Source organism: Gorilla gorilla, chromosome 1 (genome assembly GCF_029281585.2).
Source record: "Gorilla gorilla gorilla isolate KB3781 chromosome 1, NHGRI_mGorGor1-v2.1_pri, whole genome shotgun sequence".
NCBI lineage: Eukaryota > Metazoa > Chordata > Mammalia > Primates > Hominidae > Gorilla > Gorilla gorilla.
The window spans coordinates 121469514-121487268 of NC_073224.2; the positions used below are offsets into that span (position 1 = coordinate 121469514).

Sequence of the window (17755 nt, forward strand, 5' to 3'; positions counted from 1 at the left end):
TAGACATTCGGCTTTATGTTTTTCCAGAGCTGGACCATGTAAAGATGTGAACTCGTAATCCCTAAGGAGCCTTTGACACAGCTGGAATAAGAGTTAGATGTACTGAGATTGGGGTGCAGTCTCCTCTGCACATTAGAGCGCTAAATTGAAGACGTTCAGATGCGAGATGGTTCTGTGACTCTAAGACATACAGTTCAGGGCTAGGAAGGTTACAGAGAAAGTGGAGGAGTTGAGACTTGAAGTTGTCCTTGAATGACCTTGACAATTTTGATGGAGGAAAGGACAAGGAAGTGTTGAGGCAGAACAGCTTCAGCAGAAGTGTGGATGTAGGAATAAGCAGAGTGATCAGCCAGTGTGAGCTTGGCATTGCTGTTGTCTGTTAAGACCTTGGTATGTATCAGGCTTTGCTCTGATTGTATTTTGTCTTCATCATGACCGTATGAGGTATGGACTATATCATTTTGCCATTTTACAGAACAGGAAACTGCCACAGGGGGCAGTCAATTAAGGTGTCTGATGTTTCAGAACTAATTAGGTGGTAGGGCTGGGATTTGAACCAAGGGAGAATAGTTCTGGAGCCTGAGAGAACTGTAGGCTTGCTAAAGTGAATGCACTTGGCAATGTGATGTTGAGTTGGACAGTTACCTTTAGGAAAATGGGAGGATTTGTGTTTTGGTGAAGAAGTCAGGATTGAAGAGGTCTGGCTTCCTCTAGCTGGTTCCTTCATCGTTATTGCCTATAACCTCTGTCCTGGAAAACAATTAATAAACATACTGCAGAAATTAATGCTTTTCTTTATAATGGAATTGATATTTGCTTTCTCTGCGAAAATATATTTCCACTGCATTCTTTGTTGATTTACAATATAATAAAACATAACAAACAAACTTTTTATCCTAAAATCAGAAAAGCTCATCCAGATTGATTTTAATTAAAAATGTAAGGGAAAGCATTTTTAGCACTGTGCCTAGCACATAGCAGATGTTCAGTGTGTTTCCTTCCTTCGTTCTCCAAATCTTGCCCTTCTCCTGAAAGTCTACATGGCTTGAGTTTTAAAGTAGACACTACAGTCATGAGTCATTTAACAATGGGGACATATTCTGAGAAATGCGTCATTAGGAGATTTCATTTTTGTGCGAACGTCACTGTGTGAACTTACACAAACCTACTTGGTATAGCCTAATACATACCTAGGTTACAGACCTGTACAGTGTATTACTTTACTGAATACTGCAGGCATTTGTAACACAGTGCTAAGTATTTATATATCTAAACAAAGAAAATGTACAGTAGAAATACAGTATTATCTCATGGGACCACAGTTGTACGTGCCATCCACTGTTGACTGAAACATCATCATGCAGCACGTGACTGTACTTATGAAATATTCTTTCAGTAAAGATTTCAAATACTTGATATGCTTTAAACAACAGCAGGAGTTTGTTCTTGATTTATTTCTGTAAGTAGTAGCACCCACTGATGGCAGCTGGTACTTTGAATTTTATGCATTCAAAGCATTTCAGAAATTGTATTACATATGTTTAATATAATATCCTATTGCAATGAGAAAGATTAAAGAAACCAGTAAGATTTTTAAAATTGTGAACTTGGATGGGAAAATTGTGTTTGTACAAGAGGGAGGGGCTGGACCTATTTTCTTTTTAGCTTAACTTTTATGGACAACTTGTCCATTTGGGCTTGTTCATCTTTGTTTATGTGTCCTGGTGAAGTAGTGGCATCAAGGGACCAGGACCTGCTCAGGACCCCTGAATTAGGATGCAGACTGTTGTGATTCATGTTGTACATCATGGGACTAATTTAGGAAGTTAGAAAAAGAACAATAAATTAAACTGAAGGAAAGCAGAAGGAAGGAATTAATGTTGGTAAAAATTGCATTTAATGAGTTAGAAAGCAGCATATAGATAACTAATAAAGAAAATCAGAGGCTAACCTGGTCAAGAAGAACAGCACAAATACATAACATGGAAAATAAGGAGGTGTGCCACAGATGTATTGAAATGTACATGAAATGACATATGCACAGTTTCACTCCTTGTGCCACTGCTTTTAATAGTAAAGGATAAGAAACAGCTGAACCGCCCACCAAGAGGGTTCTGGTTAAAAATAATGCAACATCCCATACAGTGGAAAACCACAACTGGAAAAAAATAATAAAAACAAGGATCTTCCTTACATATATGTTATTATAGAAAAATTTTCAAGGTATTAGGTAAAAAAAGAAAGGCAAGGTATTTAGCAGTATGTATGTTATGCTACCCATTTGTGTAGAGGAGGAAGAAAGAATATATATTGACTTGAATATGCATTTAAAAATCTCTGGAAAGGTAAACAAAAAACTAATGAGCAGTTACATGTTGGGAGAGAAGTGAACTGGGCAGATAGGGTATGAGGGGGCTTCTCACTGTGTTTTTAATACTTATTGATTGAATACTTTACCTATTTCAACAAACAAAATATATATTTTTAAAGCTCTTATTTAATCAATTAAAAGTTTTTGAGGAGTTATTTTAGGTAATTACATAAATCAGTTCTATTTTGTGCAGCAATACTTAATTATGTACAACAGGCAAGTCATAGTTGGGAATAAAGAGATCATGTATGGTTTTTGCCCTCTAGTAGCTGAAAATATACCTGGACAGTCAGCTATATTTTATAGCTGGACAGTCAGCTTTATTAGGTTGGTGTAAATGTAATTGTGTTTTTTGCCTTAAAAGTAATGGCACAGAGGCAGTTCATGGATTAAACAGGGAAGGGAATGTGGGGAAACCTTGCCAAGCAGGTACAACTTAAGATGGGCCTTGAGGGACCAGTTGGACTTCCGTAGCTGGAGATGGGGGAGATGGTAGACAGATCGGGATGATGAGGATATCCTTTGGATGGAGAGTAGTACCCATGCAAAGTCTAGTAGACTGGAGGGTGCATGGCTTATTTCGGCAGTGGAACAGCTTAGACACTCTGGATAGCTGGAGTATGGGCTGTGTTTGTGTGTGCAGGAACTTTCTTGCACTAGGATGTTAAATCTGTATTCAGCCTTCTTTTTTTGGTGGAAGAGTGTAAATATATACAGAAGTAAGATAGGGTACTGTAGCACGAGCTTCAACAATTGCCAGCTCATGGCTACTCTTGTTCTATATGTATCCTATCCACTTCACCCCGTAACTCCTGCCCTATTTTGAAAGAAATCCCAGATAACATTATTTCATCTGTCAATATTTTAGTATGTAGCTTTAAAAGATACGGACTTTTTTTTTGTTTGTTTGTTTTTGAGACAGAGTCTCACTGTGTCGCCAGGCTGGAGTGCAGTGGCGCAATCTCGGCTCACTGCAACCTACCCCTCCCGGGTTCAAGCGATTCTCCTGCCTCAGCCTCCTGAGTAGCTGGGACTACAGGCATGTGCCACCACGCCGGCTAATTTTTGTATTTTTAGTAGAGACGGGATTTCACCATGTTGGCCAGGATGGTCTCGATCTCTTGATCTCGTGATCCGCCCACCTCGGCCTCCCAAAGTGCTGGGATTACAGGCGTGAGCCACCACACCCGGCCAAGATATGAACTATTTTTTAAAAAATATTTTTATGTTTTAGAGAAGGGAGTCTTGCTGTGTTGCTCAGGTTTGAGTGCAGTGGCTATTCACAGGCACAATCTTAGCACATTGCAGCCTCTGGCCTCAAATGATCCTCCTGTCTCAGGCCCCTGAGTAGAGGGGACTATAGGTGTGTGCCACTGCATCCAGCTGGACTCTTTTAACATACCAGTTGGTGTACATATTTTCAGTGGACTCATAAATGTCATAGTTTTTTTTTAGTAGTTTTAATTTGTTTAAATCAGGATCCAAATAAGGTTCACAAATTGGAATTGATTAATATGTCTTTTAAGTCTCTGAAGTTTTCCCTTCATCTTTTTTTCTCCCTTTTAACTTATTTGTTGAAGGGATCAGGTTGTTTGTCCTATAACGTTTCCCACTGCCAAGATTTTGAAGGTTATTCTCCACGGTCTAGTTTTACGCGTTCTTCTGTGGTTTCTATTTCCTATAAATTGGTAATTGGATCTAGAGGTTAGTTTTTTGTTTGTTTTGGCTTTGTTGTTTTGGGGTTTTTTTGGGGGCAACATTGCTTTGTAGCTAGTGTTGTGGCCCCCCTTCAGGGACACACAGTGTCTGGCTGTCTCTCATTTCTCTGATTTTAGTAGCCATTGCTGATCAGTGTTTCTATTTCAGTCATTCGTTACAGACTAAAAAGAATAAACCTGTGTGCATTCTCTGGCTACCATGCCATATTTATTCTTTGACTTCCTAGCCCTTATAAATGTTCTGTGCAGTGAATAATTTTTAAATGTGTATATAAAAGTAATTGGTTTCAAGTGACCTCCCAAAGCCAGGTTCAAATAGTTGCAAGATGTTTTCTTGGATTAAAAATAAGCTTATCTCTTGTTCTAATGGATTTTCATAGCCTTAATTATTTGTGTTTTATACTTCATTAGATTGTTCTTCCGATGCATTAGAAGTAAGGCAGAGGGGAAACGCTGGTGTGGAAGTATTCCATGGCAGGTAGGAATTATTCATCTGTTTTCAAACCTGCTGTGTTAAGACTTTTAATATGCAGCATCACCTGAAAATACCTTGAAGTTCACGTAAACGAGTTGGTCTTCATCAGACTGTCTCCGAAAGATAGTTTTCTTTAAGCAAGGTAGGCCCTGTTGGGACTTTTATTCAAAGGATCATTTAGTTGTAATCAAGATTAATTATTTGCATCCTATTTCACTTAGTAAATATTTTTTGAGGTCTTAAATGTAGTCAGTATTCTTTTACTTAAGGAAAAAAATAGATTTCCTTGACTAACTCTTGTATCTTTTTATAGAGGAATTTCTACTTGATACTGGTATAAGCTAAGTATAAGCATAAGCTCCTAGAATGTTAGAAGTAGGAGGAGCGTCTCCTAATAGGAGAAGCCCTACAGATATTCAGTACGTGAGGAACTAGAAGTAGGGAGGTGATAAGACTTGTTTTGGCAGAGGTGTGGCTTGAACTTACGATTCTAGATTACCACAGTAAAATCCTCCTAAAGCCAAAATCAAAGCAAGTGTTTTAAGACAATGTTTAGGTTTGGGGAAAAGTTCATCTTAAGAGAATAGTTTTTTTCCTGAAAAGTATACACTGTGGCCATTGTGATTGTAAAAGCACTTTGGTTTGTCACTACTTTTCCTTGAGGACTGGAAAACAGTTATCATGGACAGAGAAGGAACCAAGCTTCGAAAGTATCGTGAAGAAATGAGTCCTTTGTGGGTTTGGCATGTCGTCTTTTCTAGACGTGGAAATGGTACCAAGAATGTTCAGGAAATATTGGACTACTTTTACTGTGTTTCCATTTCTTCTGCAGAATAATCCTAAGTGAATTAATGCAGGAACAGAAAACCAAATATCATATGTTCTCACGAGCAGGAGCTAAACATTGAGCACCCATAAACATGGGAACAATAGATACTGTGAACTACTGGAGAGGGGAGGAGGGCATGGGTTAAGAAACTATCTATTGGGCACTATGCTCACTGCCTGAGTGCAATATACTCATATAACAAAGCTGCATATGTACCCCCTGTATATAAAATAAAAGTTGAGATGAAAAGGAAAGGCATTCTAGATACGAAGTTTGCATTAATATTTTATATGAAGATTAATTATTTTGTCTTTAGGATCCTGATTCCAAAGAACATTCTGTACCCAATAAGTCTCAGCATGCATCTGAGACATTTCATCATTCTTCCAACTGGCTGAGAAATCCATTCAAGGTACTTGACAAGAATCAAGAACCAGCTCTCTGGAAACAGCTCATCAAAGGTGAAGGTGAGGAAAAGAAGGCTGATAAGAAGCAAAGAGAAAAGGGAGATCAGCTTTTCGATCAAAAGAAGGAACAGAAGCCTGAAACGATGGAGAAAGATCTCTCATCTGGCCTGGTACCAAAGAAAAAACAATCTGTAGTTCAAGAGAAGAAGCAAAAAGAGAGAGCAGAGATTCAGTGTGAGGCAGAGACTGGAGGCACACACGAAAGAGACTTTTCTGAAATTAAATCTCAACAGTGCCAAGGTAATGAGCTTACAAGACCATCTGCATCTTCTCAGGAGAAATCAAGTGGTAAGAGTCAAGATGTCCAAAGAGAATCAGAACCTCTGAGAGAAAAGGTTACCCAGCTTTTGCCTCAAAATGTTCACAGTCACAACTCAATAAGCAAGCCCCAGAAAGGGGGACCCCTCAACAAAGAGTACACGAACCGGGAGGCTAAAGAAACAAAGGCAAAGGATGGCCCTAGCATACAGGCCACCCAGAAAAGCCTGCCTCTGGGGCATTTCCAAGAGCGGCCGGAGACCCACGGTGTGCCTGCTCCTGGAGGACCAGCGGCTCAGGCTGCACCAGCAGCACCAGGGCTTTCCCTGGGTGAGGGCCGTGAAGCTGCCACAAGCAGTGACGACGAGGAGGAAGATGATGTTGTTTTTGTTTCCTCTAAGCCTGGGAGCCCCCTACTCTTTGACTCGACTCTGGACTTAGAGACGAAGGAAAACCTCCAATTCCCTGATCGAAGTGTGCAAAGAAAGGTGTCTCCTGCCTCAGGTGTTTCCAAGAAGGTAGAACCCTCAGACCCAGTAGCCCGGCGTGTCTACCTTACAACACAACTGAAACAAAAGAAGGTAACTATTGACTCGTGTTTTGTTTCTGAGGTCAGAGCATTGCTTGTTATGGGCAGATATGAGATCTCATTGCTACAGAAGGGTTAAATATGTTTGTGTGAAGGTTTTATAGGTGCATGTTTAGTTTCTGCCTTTTCCCCTATTTATATTTTCAAGATTGGTAAGCCAGCTGGGTTAAAATTTAAAAAAGGTTCTGGTTTTTGCACACATATTTAAAAGACCATAATTTCAGAGTTTGGGCGGTTTAGGCTATTTTAATCTGAAACTATTCATCTAACAGTGTGAGAGGAGAGATCCATTTGATGGAATCTGTTTTTCAGAGCACACTGGCATCAGTGAACATCCAGGCTCTTCCAGACAAGGGTCAGAAGTTGATCAAACAAATCCAGGAGCTGGAGGAAGTACTCAGTGGTCTTGCCCTTTCCCCAGAGCAAGGTAAAGTGGCTTATGCCTCAGAACTCCGGGTTTGCATCGACTTTACAAGAGACATTCGGGAAGCCCTTTTAATAAAGAATGTGTTGATTCATTCACTTTTCCATTTTATTATCTGCTTCTGAGACTTCTTTCACGTTACACCTATGGTTCATAAAAAACTTTCTCCTATTTCCTGTGGACTCTACTTTCTTCCCCATTGTTTAAGCAACTGTTAAAATGCTACATTCTCTAGGAATCCTTCATCGGAATGGTGATGATCCCTCTCTCTTGACCTCACCTCCACACATATGGTCCCTTCACTTAGTTTGCTGAACTTTAATCTGCTCTTCCCTTGTTTTCTGAGCAGGAACTAATGAGAAGAGTAACAGTCAAGAACCACAGCAGAGTCACTTCACCAAAACTACCACTGGCCCTCCCCACCTGGTGCCTCCCCAACCCCTTCCTCATCGTGGTGCCCAACCTGTGGGTTCTCTAGAACTAAAGTCTGCCTGTCAGGTGACTGCTGGAGGGTCCAGTCAGTGCTATGGAGGTAAGACCCAAGGGCCTGACCCTGCTGTGAATAGCCACCCCTGTGAGTTATGTGCCACCCCGTACAGTAGTCACCTCTTATCCACACTTTCAGTTACCCTTGGTCACCTGTGGTCCAAAAAAAGGTGAGTACAGTACAGTAAGATATTTTGAGAGAGAAAGAGACAGAAACCACATTCACATAACTTTTATTACAGTATATCCTTACAATTCTTCTATTTTATTGTTATTATTGTTAAATGCTTTCTGTCCCTAATGTATTAATTAAAGTTTAAAATAGGTATGTATGTATGGGGGAAAAAAAAAAAGCCAAAACATAGTATGTATAGGGTTCAGTACCATCCAGTTTCAAGCATCCACTGGGGGTCTTGCAACATATGCCCTGTGGATAAGGAGGGACTACCGTAGATGTCTTTGTGCCCACATGAGGGAAGAAGCCATTCTTAAGTCAGAAGTTGCCCGTATAATAAAGATTGTGCAGCTCAGTAGAGCTTTGCGTCGTGTTACTTAGCTTTCTGTGAGGGCACAGACTGTGTCTGCCTTGTTCACCACTGTATGCTGATTAGTCAGCTCAGTGGCTGGCACATAGGAGTCATCCAGTCAGCATTTGTGGATGAAAACTCTAGCTCGCATCATTATGAGGCAGGCAGACCTGCAGATATGCTCTTATTCTTTCGTGTGTGTGTAAGTGTGTGTAAGACCGAGGAGAGACATGAGTCAAGACTGATGACTAATAGATCCACAGAGAGCAATAACACCCTATTAGCTAGGTGTTTCCTTCCTGAACTTTCTAGGCAACTTTGAATTCAGAGGTAACTGCAGAATGAAGATTCCAAGTGGAGCCTGAAATGTGTAATAGGATCAGTTGACAGGAGACTGATCAGGAGATAGGAGCTTGGAGGTTGGGTTGGCTGGCAGTGACCAGAAAAGCAAAAGCCAGTTGCTTCCCAACTGAGAACTGCTAGAGACATGGAAAGTTGAGGAGAGTAGTTAACAAGGAGGGTAAGAAACAGATACAGGGCCATTTGTAGCTAAGTTCACTCTAAAGGGATAAAGAAAACATACTTGTGGCATCTTTTAGGTAACACCTATTTGTATGCAGGCCATACAAACCAAGATCACGTTCATGCAGTGTGGAAAATCACAAGTGAAGCCATCGGTCAACTGCATCGCTCACTTGAGTCATGTCCTGGTGAGACGGCTGTGGCAGAAGATCCCGCCGGGCTGAAGGTGAGCCAGGGAAGACTCCTGGTGCAGTCCTCTATGACAGTGCTCCAGCAGCCCCATGAAACTGCTGGCAGAGAGACTTTCTGAGACACCTTTCCTACAGATAGATGCTTGAATGGCTTCCCTTGCAGAATCCTCTCCTTTTATGCTTAACGGTGCAAACAATAACAACAAAACCCCTTTTTTAAAAAGTCATAAAGTTACTTATTTCTATAGCAGTAAAGGATCCGTTTGTTGAGTTGGTAGGTGCCACAAGAATGTGAAGGAATTGCTGCTTGTAATGAACTAGTTGGGGTGAAAATACGTATACAATGTATATAAAACAATTAGCAAAGGCTTTAAGGCAGAAATAAGGGGTGCCTTGTAATATACTATAAAGTACAAAAGGGATTCAGAATAAAGGAAACATCACTCTAGGTCAGTGATTATTTGTTGTCTGCCTACTTTGTGCCTTAAAGGAATTGAAAGCCTTTAGATAGCAGAGAGGAAAGGAATAAAACGCTGCAATTAGAGGGAGTGGTGACTAGTGGGAAGATAAAGAGATTGGTAGTCAGAAGTGGTGATCAGGTGTCATCAGTACCTGAGCCAGCAGTAGCAGGTGATGTTACTGAGTAGGAGCCTGGCGTTGATAAAGGATTAGATCTGAATAGCTCAAGAGATAGTATGGAATCGCTGTAGCATTAAAGCAGGGATGACTGATGAAGATTAGTTTTTCTAACAGAGTACAAGATAAACTGGAGTACAGAAGGACTAGAAGAGGGACTCTGGTCAAAGGGCTATTGAAATTTATGACCAGTAATGCAGACTGGGACATTGGCTGCAGAAAGGAGAGGCAAATTTAAGAGATAATGAGGAAATAATGAAAAGCCAACATAATGGCTGCTGAAAATAGGGTCAGAGGTCTTGGTTAAAAGCAGAGAGCTGGGCGCAGTGGCTCACACCTATAATCCCAGCACTTTCGGAGGCCGAGGCAGGCAGATCACTTGAGGCCAGGAGTTCAAGACTAGCCTGGCCAACATGGTGAAACCCCATCTCTACTAAAAATAAGAAAATTAGCTGGGCATGGTGGCATACGCATGTAATTCCAGCTACTCGGGAGGCTAAGGCAGGAGAATTGCTTGAACCTGGGAGGAGGAGGCTGCAGTGGGCTGAGATCACGCCACTGCACTCTAGCCTGGGCAACAGAGCGAGGCTGTCTCAAAAAAATAAAAATAAAAAAATAAAAGCTGTAGAGACTGATTTTGACTGATTAAGCAGACAAATCAGGACTCTCACTTGGGGTGTAGGGGGGACTCTTAATAGAAATGCTGAACATTAGATGCAACCCAAAACAAACGGGCAGACCAGGATAGTATGGTTACCCTTGAAGAGAGGGTGCTGTTAAGGACTTCAAGGTGAAATGAACAGTCTACATGAGGACAGTTAGAATACTGAGGGAATCATTTGTAGAAAATAGGAGAGTGTAGAGTTCATGTAGCCAGGCTCGGCATAGCCTCTCATCAGGAATTTATGCTTAGCATTTGGTTATTACCTTTGTCAGGTCCCTTTGCTGCTACACCAGAAGCAGGCATTGGCTTGGTTACTATGGCGAGAAAGTCAGAAGCCACAAGGAGGAATTCTGGGTAAGTGTGGTATTATAAGAGTCAGCCTTTATTGAATGCTTAGGCATTGTGCTAAACACGTAGTGTTGTTTCATTTATTCCTCTCAAGAACTCTGTGAGGCAGGTACTATTATTCCTCATTTTACAGATGATGAAAGTGAAGCATGGAAGTGTTAAGCAACTTGCTCAAGAATACACAGTTTAGGATCAAAGATGTTGGTTGCCAGCAGTAGAAGCTGACTCTGGCTGATTAAACAGAGGAGGAGTTTATTTTTTGGTGGCTCCCACAATCTCTAGGAGATATGGAGTGCCAGGCTTGAGGCCAATTTCAGGAGCCATGGCTAGAGCCAACACACAAACAGCAGTCTACTGCCTCCCTCTTTTTTTTTTTTTTTTTTTTTTTTTTTGAGATGGAGTTTCGCTCTTGTCACCCAGGCTGGAGTGCTATGGTGCGATCTCGGCTCACTGCAACCTCCGCTTCCCAAGTTCAAGTGATTCTCCTGCCTCAGCCTCCCCAGTAGCTGGGATTACAGGCACATGCCACCACGCCTGGCTAATTTTTTGTATTTTTAGTAGAGATGGGGTTTCGCCATGTTGGACAGGCTGGTCTCTAACTCCTGACCTCAGGTGCTCCACCTGCCTTGGCCTCCCAAAGTGCTGGGATTATAGGCATGAGCCACTACACCTGGCCTAAAAGTAGTCTATAAAAAGCATCACAGCTACTTTGCTTCACCAAGTGCTAGAGGCAACCAGTGCCACCCCAAAGTCAGTTGTTTCTATAGCCACTCTTTCCTGCAGAAAGGATTTCATAGGGAATCTCTTTCTAAAGCTGCTTATACCTGAATTAAAGATGTTTATGAGTACATCTGATATATAGAGCCAGGTTATATTGCCAGTGCCTTAGCTGCAACAGAAACCAGAAAGCAAGTTTTCCACTCTGCTTTGGGGACTTGTCAGGCTAAAATTTTCTAAGGTATTCAATTTTCAGAAACCATGATAGATGTCCACTATGGCTAGTAAGTGACTGTGTCAGTGGTCCTCAAAACCACCCCCAGGTTCGATGATTTGCTAGTAAGACACAGCATATGGTCATACTCACAGCTCTGATTTATTACAGTAAAGGATATAGATCAAAATCAACAAAAGGAAAAGTCACAGGGGCAGAATCCAGGGGAAACCAGGTACAAGCTTCCAGTGTCCTCCCAGTGGAGTCACATGGGATATGCTTAATTCTCCCAGCAGGGAGTTGTGACAACAGGCATCAAAGGTTCCCTAGGAAGCTCATTAGAGATTTAATGCCCAAGGTTTTTATTGGGGGCTGGTTACTTCAGCTGGTTACACAGGTGGCTTCAGCCTGGTATATACCAAGTTTTCCTACTCCTAGAAGGAAAGCAGGTGTTCAACATAAATCCTATTGCTTGTACAAAACAATTTAGGCAGAGTGAGCAACTCTTACCTTACCTCCGAGTTTCCAGAGGTAACCTTGTAAGCAGGCCTTTCAAAGGATAGCAGGCAGGCCTATGGGCCTGCTATGTTAATTATTTTTCTGGACAGTAGCAGAGCCAGAATTTAAACCAGAGCCCATGCTCTGACATTCTACTTCTGTTATTTCAGGGTGATTATTTTGAATGGGTTATAATAGCCTCAGTGTTGCAGTCTGTTAAAATGAGGATAACCGTACTCTGTAGAGTATAAATAATAAATTAGATAAGCTCAGTGATTGGTACAATGACAGTACCCAAGAAATGTTCATTTATGTCCTCTTTTGATGAATAAGTGAAGGGAATGGAAGGCTATTTTAACTCCAGGAATGTTCTAGTACTGGTAAAATAAGTAGTAAGATATATCTACTGGACATTTTTTGCTTTTGGAGGTAAGGGATCATCAAACTGTAATAGATATCAGTCAGCACATTGTGCGGGTAATAACATAACATAGGGACTAGAATAATATTCAAATTGTAAGTTTTAAATTTTACAAGAGTCATAGTAAATGTCTTGGACCTAGATCTCAAAGTAAAGAGCAAGTGCTAGGGTTCCGCTGAATAAGGAAGATAAAGGAGCCATTAAGGTAGGCACAGAGTAGTGACGGAGTGGCACTGACAGAGAACAATGGGGAAATGTCTGCCAGTGGTTTCTCCTCTTGAACTAGGGTTGATTCTTTGCCCTAAGCAATTAACTCTCTTAATTTTGCTTTTATTTTCTAGCGGATGATATGGGCTTAGGAAAAACCCTGACAATGATTGCGCTTATCCTGACCCAGAAGAATCAAGAGAAAAAGAAAGAAAAGGAGAAAAGCACAGCTTTGACGTGGCTCTCCAAAGATGGTAGACAGAAGTGCCTTAATAGCCTGCCATTCCCTACGTCATTTGAGCCACCCAAGAGGGGAATGTTTTCAGCTGAAAAAGGACACCTTTGGTCATATTTAATTACTCTACTGGAAAACCAGTATTAGATTACTCACCTATCATATTATTTCTGATGCTGAGTATGCTAATTATAAGTGATCATTTTTTCTGTATAAATTTGCCTATAAACTAGGCAGAATTTTATGGAGAAAGCTGAGGCTCTAGAACACTTAATTTAAGCATAATAATAATTCTTATTTTTTGAGACAGGGTCTCGCTTTGTTGCTCAGGCTGGAGTGCAGTGCATGAACACAGCTTATTGCAGTCTCAACCTCCTGGGCTCAAGCGATCCTCCCACCTCAGCCTCCCAAGTAGCTGGGACCACAAGTTTGCACCACCACACCCAGCTAATTTTTAAATTTTTTTGTAGAGATAGGATCTCACCATGTTGCCTGGCTGGTCTCAAACAACTGGGCTCAAGCAATCATCCTGCCTCAGCCTTCCAAAGTGCTGGGATTATAGGTGTGACCCACCATGCCTGGCCAATAATTATTATTTTTGGAAATATTGGGGAAATAGCTACAGGGTAGATTCAAATTAATTTTTTTAAAGGAAGATCTGTCACAAATTCACATTTTAGTCACTATAGTGGAAGCTATTTTCCATGTTTCTGAAATTCTAGAAGTTCCTAGATTATAGACACTTTCTATCTTAACATATGTTTTTAAAATATAGTAACTTTAGCCAGGCACAGTGGTATGCACCTGTAGTCCCAATTGAGGGAGGAGAGGCAGGAGAATCACTTGAGCCTGGGAGCTTGAGGCCAACTGGGCAAGAAAGCAAGACACTGTCTCTTAAAAAAAATTAAATAAAAAGTAATAACTTTATAAGTACTTTAAAGATTGAATATGTTATGTATAGACAACACTACATGTAAGTTGCTATGTATTCAAGTACAGTTCTCAGTTGCTTAGATAGATTAAAAATCTGTGGGCCGGGCATGGTGGCTCACGCCTGTAATCCCAGCACTTTGGGAGGCTGAGGTGGGCGGATAACAAGGTCAGGAGATCGAGACCATCCTGACTAATACGGTGAAACCCCGTCTCTACTAAAAATACAAAAAATTAGCCGAGCATGGTGGCAGGCGCCTGTAGTCCCAGCTAGGAATCGGGAGGCTGAGGCAGGAGAATGGCATGAACCTGGGAGGCAGAGCTTGCAGCGAGCCGAGATCGTGCCACTGCACTCCAGCCTGGGTGACAGAGCGAGACTCCGTCTCAAAAAAAAAAAAAAAAAAAATCTGTGGCATCTGCTCTCAGGGCCTCTAATGAGCACTGTTGCAGCTGGGTCCTATATCCCTTTGTGTGTAGTAGCAGCATGTGTAAGTAGCACAGGCACACACACGCAGAGATGAGGGGCCATGGTATAAACAAACCATCACTAATTGGTTCCAAACCAATGTTTGCTTATTTTTTAAAAAAGATTTCTGTACTTAATTTTAAGGTAGAATTACATTAAGTTATGCTTTTCAGAAAATATAACAATACTCCATATGCCTCTATAATGAATCAACTCAAGAGGAGTTAGGAAGTGATCCAGCTTTCACCTCCAGCCACTCTGTGAAAGCACATTGCTTTTTCACACTGAGGTCATGTGCCACCCACTTTCCTCCCCCTATTTAGCCTCTCTTTCTGCCTGTTCTTTTAGTGGAGAAAATAAGTAATCAAGTGTTTCAGTTTAAAAGACCATTTCTTCCATTTCCTACTTCACTATAGGCTCTGTATAGAAATAAGAGCAATGGTTAAACATATTAATTGAAGGAGTAAAGTCAGTCAAGAGGAAGAGGTAATGCCTTTAAGTTAAAGGCCGGTCAAACACGATGACTCACACCTGTAATTCCACTGTGGGAGGCTAAGGCAGGAGGATCATTGAGCCTAGGAGTTTGAGACAGCCTGGGTAACACAGCAAGACCGTGTCTCCATATATTAAAAAAAAAAAAGTTAAAAGCCATTTGGTGAATGTAACTAGGCGCTGATTTTTTTCCCTTCTCAAGACTCTTGTGACTTTACTTCCCATGGAACACTAATCATCTGTCCTGCCTCCCTGATCCATCATTGGAAAAATGAGGTGGAGAAACGGGTGAACAGCAACAAACTAAGAGTCTATCTCTACCATGGGCCAAACCGGGATTCACGTGCCAGAGTGTAAGTGCAGGAATATGCAGTTGTGGGGGCGTTCAGCACCTCTGCCCAAGGGCCCATGGGCCTTTGCTCCCGTCCCTGAGATTTCACTTAATCAGGACGCGTATTTGTGAAAGCCAAAGACAGATCTTTAGTCTCGTCACCATACAGCCTTTGCCTTGTATCCTGAGGTCTACTGGTGATCTTTTGCTGTGTCCTTGTCATTGTCCTCAATGAAAGCTGCCCTGTGAGGAGGCCTGAGATGCTGGAGGTGCCATTCAGGTGGCAGCAGCATTCCCCTAGTCAAGGAGATGTGTCGCAAGGCCCTCATGGCTGCTGGAGTTCTGATTCCAGGTGTACATAGTGTGAATGGAACCAGCCCAGTTCTACAGAGCATCTTGATAGAATGCTAATGATTAGTTGCTATAGGTTGATTATATTTTTATGACTTTTAAATATATGAACCATCTAAGATGCTTTAGACTCAATAATTTAGGACGATTAGAGTTAACTAAATTCTTGAAGAGGGATGCTCAGGAAGGAGGGAAGAAAATGCTTCCCCACATGGCAATCTTAGTCCTAGTCTTTGTCTTTTGGTTTTAAAGGAATTGTTTTCTGTTCTTAATTGCGGAGTGAAGATCTAGATTGAATACTGGCTGCTGTAGTCAAGGATGAGAACAAAGTTATTTCTGCCTCTAAGTAATTTCTCTTCCCAGCCTCCAATTTGGATATTTCATCTCCTAAAGAACGGGGCGGCAGTCTTTCAGGAGTAAGTTTTAGATTGGTGCCCCTCTGTCTTATGACAGGCCAGTTCTCATGACTGAGAGTCGCTTCTGCAGGCAAAAGGCATCAGGGTGGCAGTGGCAGGCCTGCAGGCCTTCCCTGGCATAGATTACTGTGAGTTGTCTGCCTTTGTGCTAAATTTTTATTTAGAAATAAATTGAATCTCACTTGATTTGTACTTTGAGCATAACTTGTTTGGTATTTAGAATGTACTAGTTGACCGATTAGAATCATTCTCAATTATCCTTCTTTATATGATAGTAGGGTAACTTGTAGACACTGCTGCCTCTCTGAATTAGGCATATCATTTTATCAAAAGTATTTATTGAGGTTCTCTTGGGGCCGGGCATGGTGGCTCATGCCTGTAATCCGAGCACTTTGGGAGGCTGAGGCAGGCAGATCACTTGAGCTCAGGAGTTCGAGACCAGCCTAGGCAACATGGTGAAACCCATCTCTACCAAAAATACAAAAATTAGCTGGGTGTGGTGGTGTGCACTTGTAGTCCCATTTACTTGGGAGGCTGAGGTGGGAGAATCGCTTGAGCCTGGAAGGTGGAGGTTGCAGTGAGCCAAGATCACACCCCTACACTCCAGTCTGGATGACCAGGGTAGGTTACTCACCTATTATTATCATTTCTGATGCTGAGTATGCTAATTATAAGTGATAATTTTTCCCTTTTAATATAAACTTGGCTTGATCTATGATTAGCAGAATTTTACTGTATTTCAATAAATACTTTATTTTATTATTTTATTTACTTTTGAGACAGGATAGAGTGAGACCCTACCTTGTCTCAAAAAATAAATAAATATTTATTGAAGTTCTCACAATATTAAGCTTCACTGGAAAAAGATTTGTGTTTCTCATTAATAATCTTTATATGTAACGAGTATAAGCAAGATACACTGAAAGCTTACAGCATGTATTTTTATATCCTAATGTCAAACTAGATCAGTGAATTTTCACAAATCCACTATAGAGTGGTGGGAAGAAAGCACCATTGATACAAGGTGAACAGTGTTTTGAAGTTATCTTTCTCCCCTGGGACTTTGGTGTCATCCATCTCAAATGATTATTAAATGTTAATTCCCAACTCTATCCTACTTTCTGTTATTTCCCAACTGTATCCTACTTTCTGTTCTGGCCAGATCATATTAAGCATTATATTATCCCAGCCAGAGAATTTTCTTTCTGACTCACTGGATGGTAAGAGGGAGGCTGTGGTAGCTATAGTGAGCAGACGGTAAATGATCAGAGGTGAGAGATAGGGAAACCAAGTGGGTAAAATTTACCTCCAAAAGTGTGTGTGTGTGTGTGTGTGTGTGCGCGCGTGTGTGTTAAGGACACAAGTTAATGAGTTCTGCTGTTTGTCCTTCCATTTGTAGGCGTTTTTATTGAAAGATCAACTCTGCCTCTCTCATTGTCCCTCTATAGTGGGACCATTTATTGATTTCTTTGTTATGTCTATGCAGCCTCTCTACATATGACATCGTGATCACTACCTATAGCCTCGTGGCCAAGGAGATTCCCACAAACAAGCAAGAGGCAGAGATCCCAGGTGCAAACCTCAATGTGGAGGTGAGGCTGGGGGGCAGCCAGGGAAGTGGAGTTGGAGCCACAGATGGTTTAATGGGAGTCTTTCTCAGCCTCCACAATAGCAAGAGGACCTCCCTGGAGGTCAGGAATGCTGTAAATGATCCGCATGTGGAAAGGAATTGTTCTTTCCTCTATCCCATCACCCTTATTCCAGACAACCACCTCAGTGATAAAGATCAACCTATGCCACAGGATTCAGCTGCCTTTTAGAATGAAAGATGACTACATTGTTATTTGTGGGGGTAATAATCACCTGAATATATAAAAGCCTTACTTGTTGCTATTTTTATTTTAGAGTATTTGGGGTATATACTCATGATATTTTTAATATTTATTGTGCAGACTAGTATTTTACTACTAGT

The 17755-nt window shown here is 41.3% G+C and overlaps 1 protein-coding gene across 3 annotated transcripts in view; it reads left to right on the top strand.

Annotated features, from left to right (window-relative positions):
* Positions 1-17755, top strand: part of TTF2 (transcription termination factor 2) — a 42559-nt gene that overhangs the window by 8935 nt on the left and 15869 nt on the right. For 2 of the 3 annotated variants that reach the window (XM_004026425.4, XM_055355818.2), the window contains exons 4-12: positions 4501-4567; positions 5710-6699; positions 7020-7134; positions 7481-7663; positions 8765-8892; positions 10430-10511; positions 12697-12816; positions 14888-15038; positions 17270-17375. In XM_004026425.4, coding sequence (XP_004026474.3) covers positions 4501-4567; positions 5710-6699; positions 7020-7134; positions 7481-7663; positions 8765-8892; positions 10430-10511; positions 12697-12816; positions 14888-15038; positions 17270-17375 — 1942 coding nt within the window. Of the gene's footprint in view, positions 1-4500; positions 4568-5709; positions 6700-7019; positions 7135-7480; positions 7664-8743; positions 8893-10429; positions 10512-12696; positions 12817-14887; positions 15039-17269; positions 17376-17755 lie in introns of all 3 variants that reach the window. The other variant, XM_055355811.2, reaches the window with a different exon arrangement.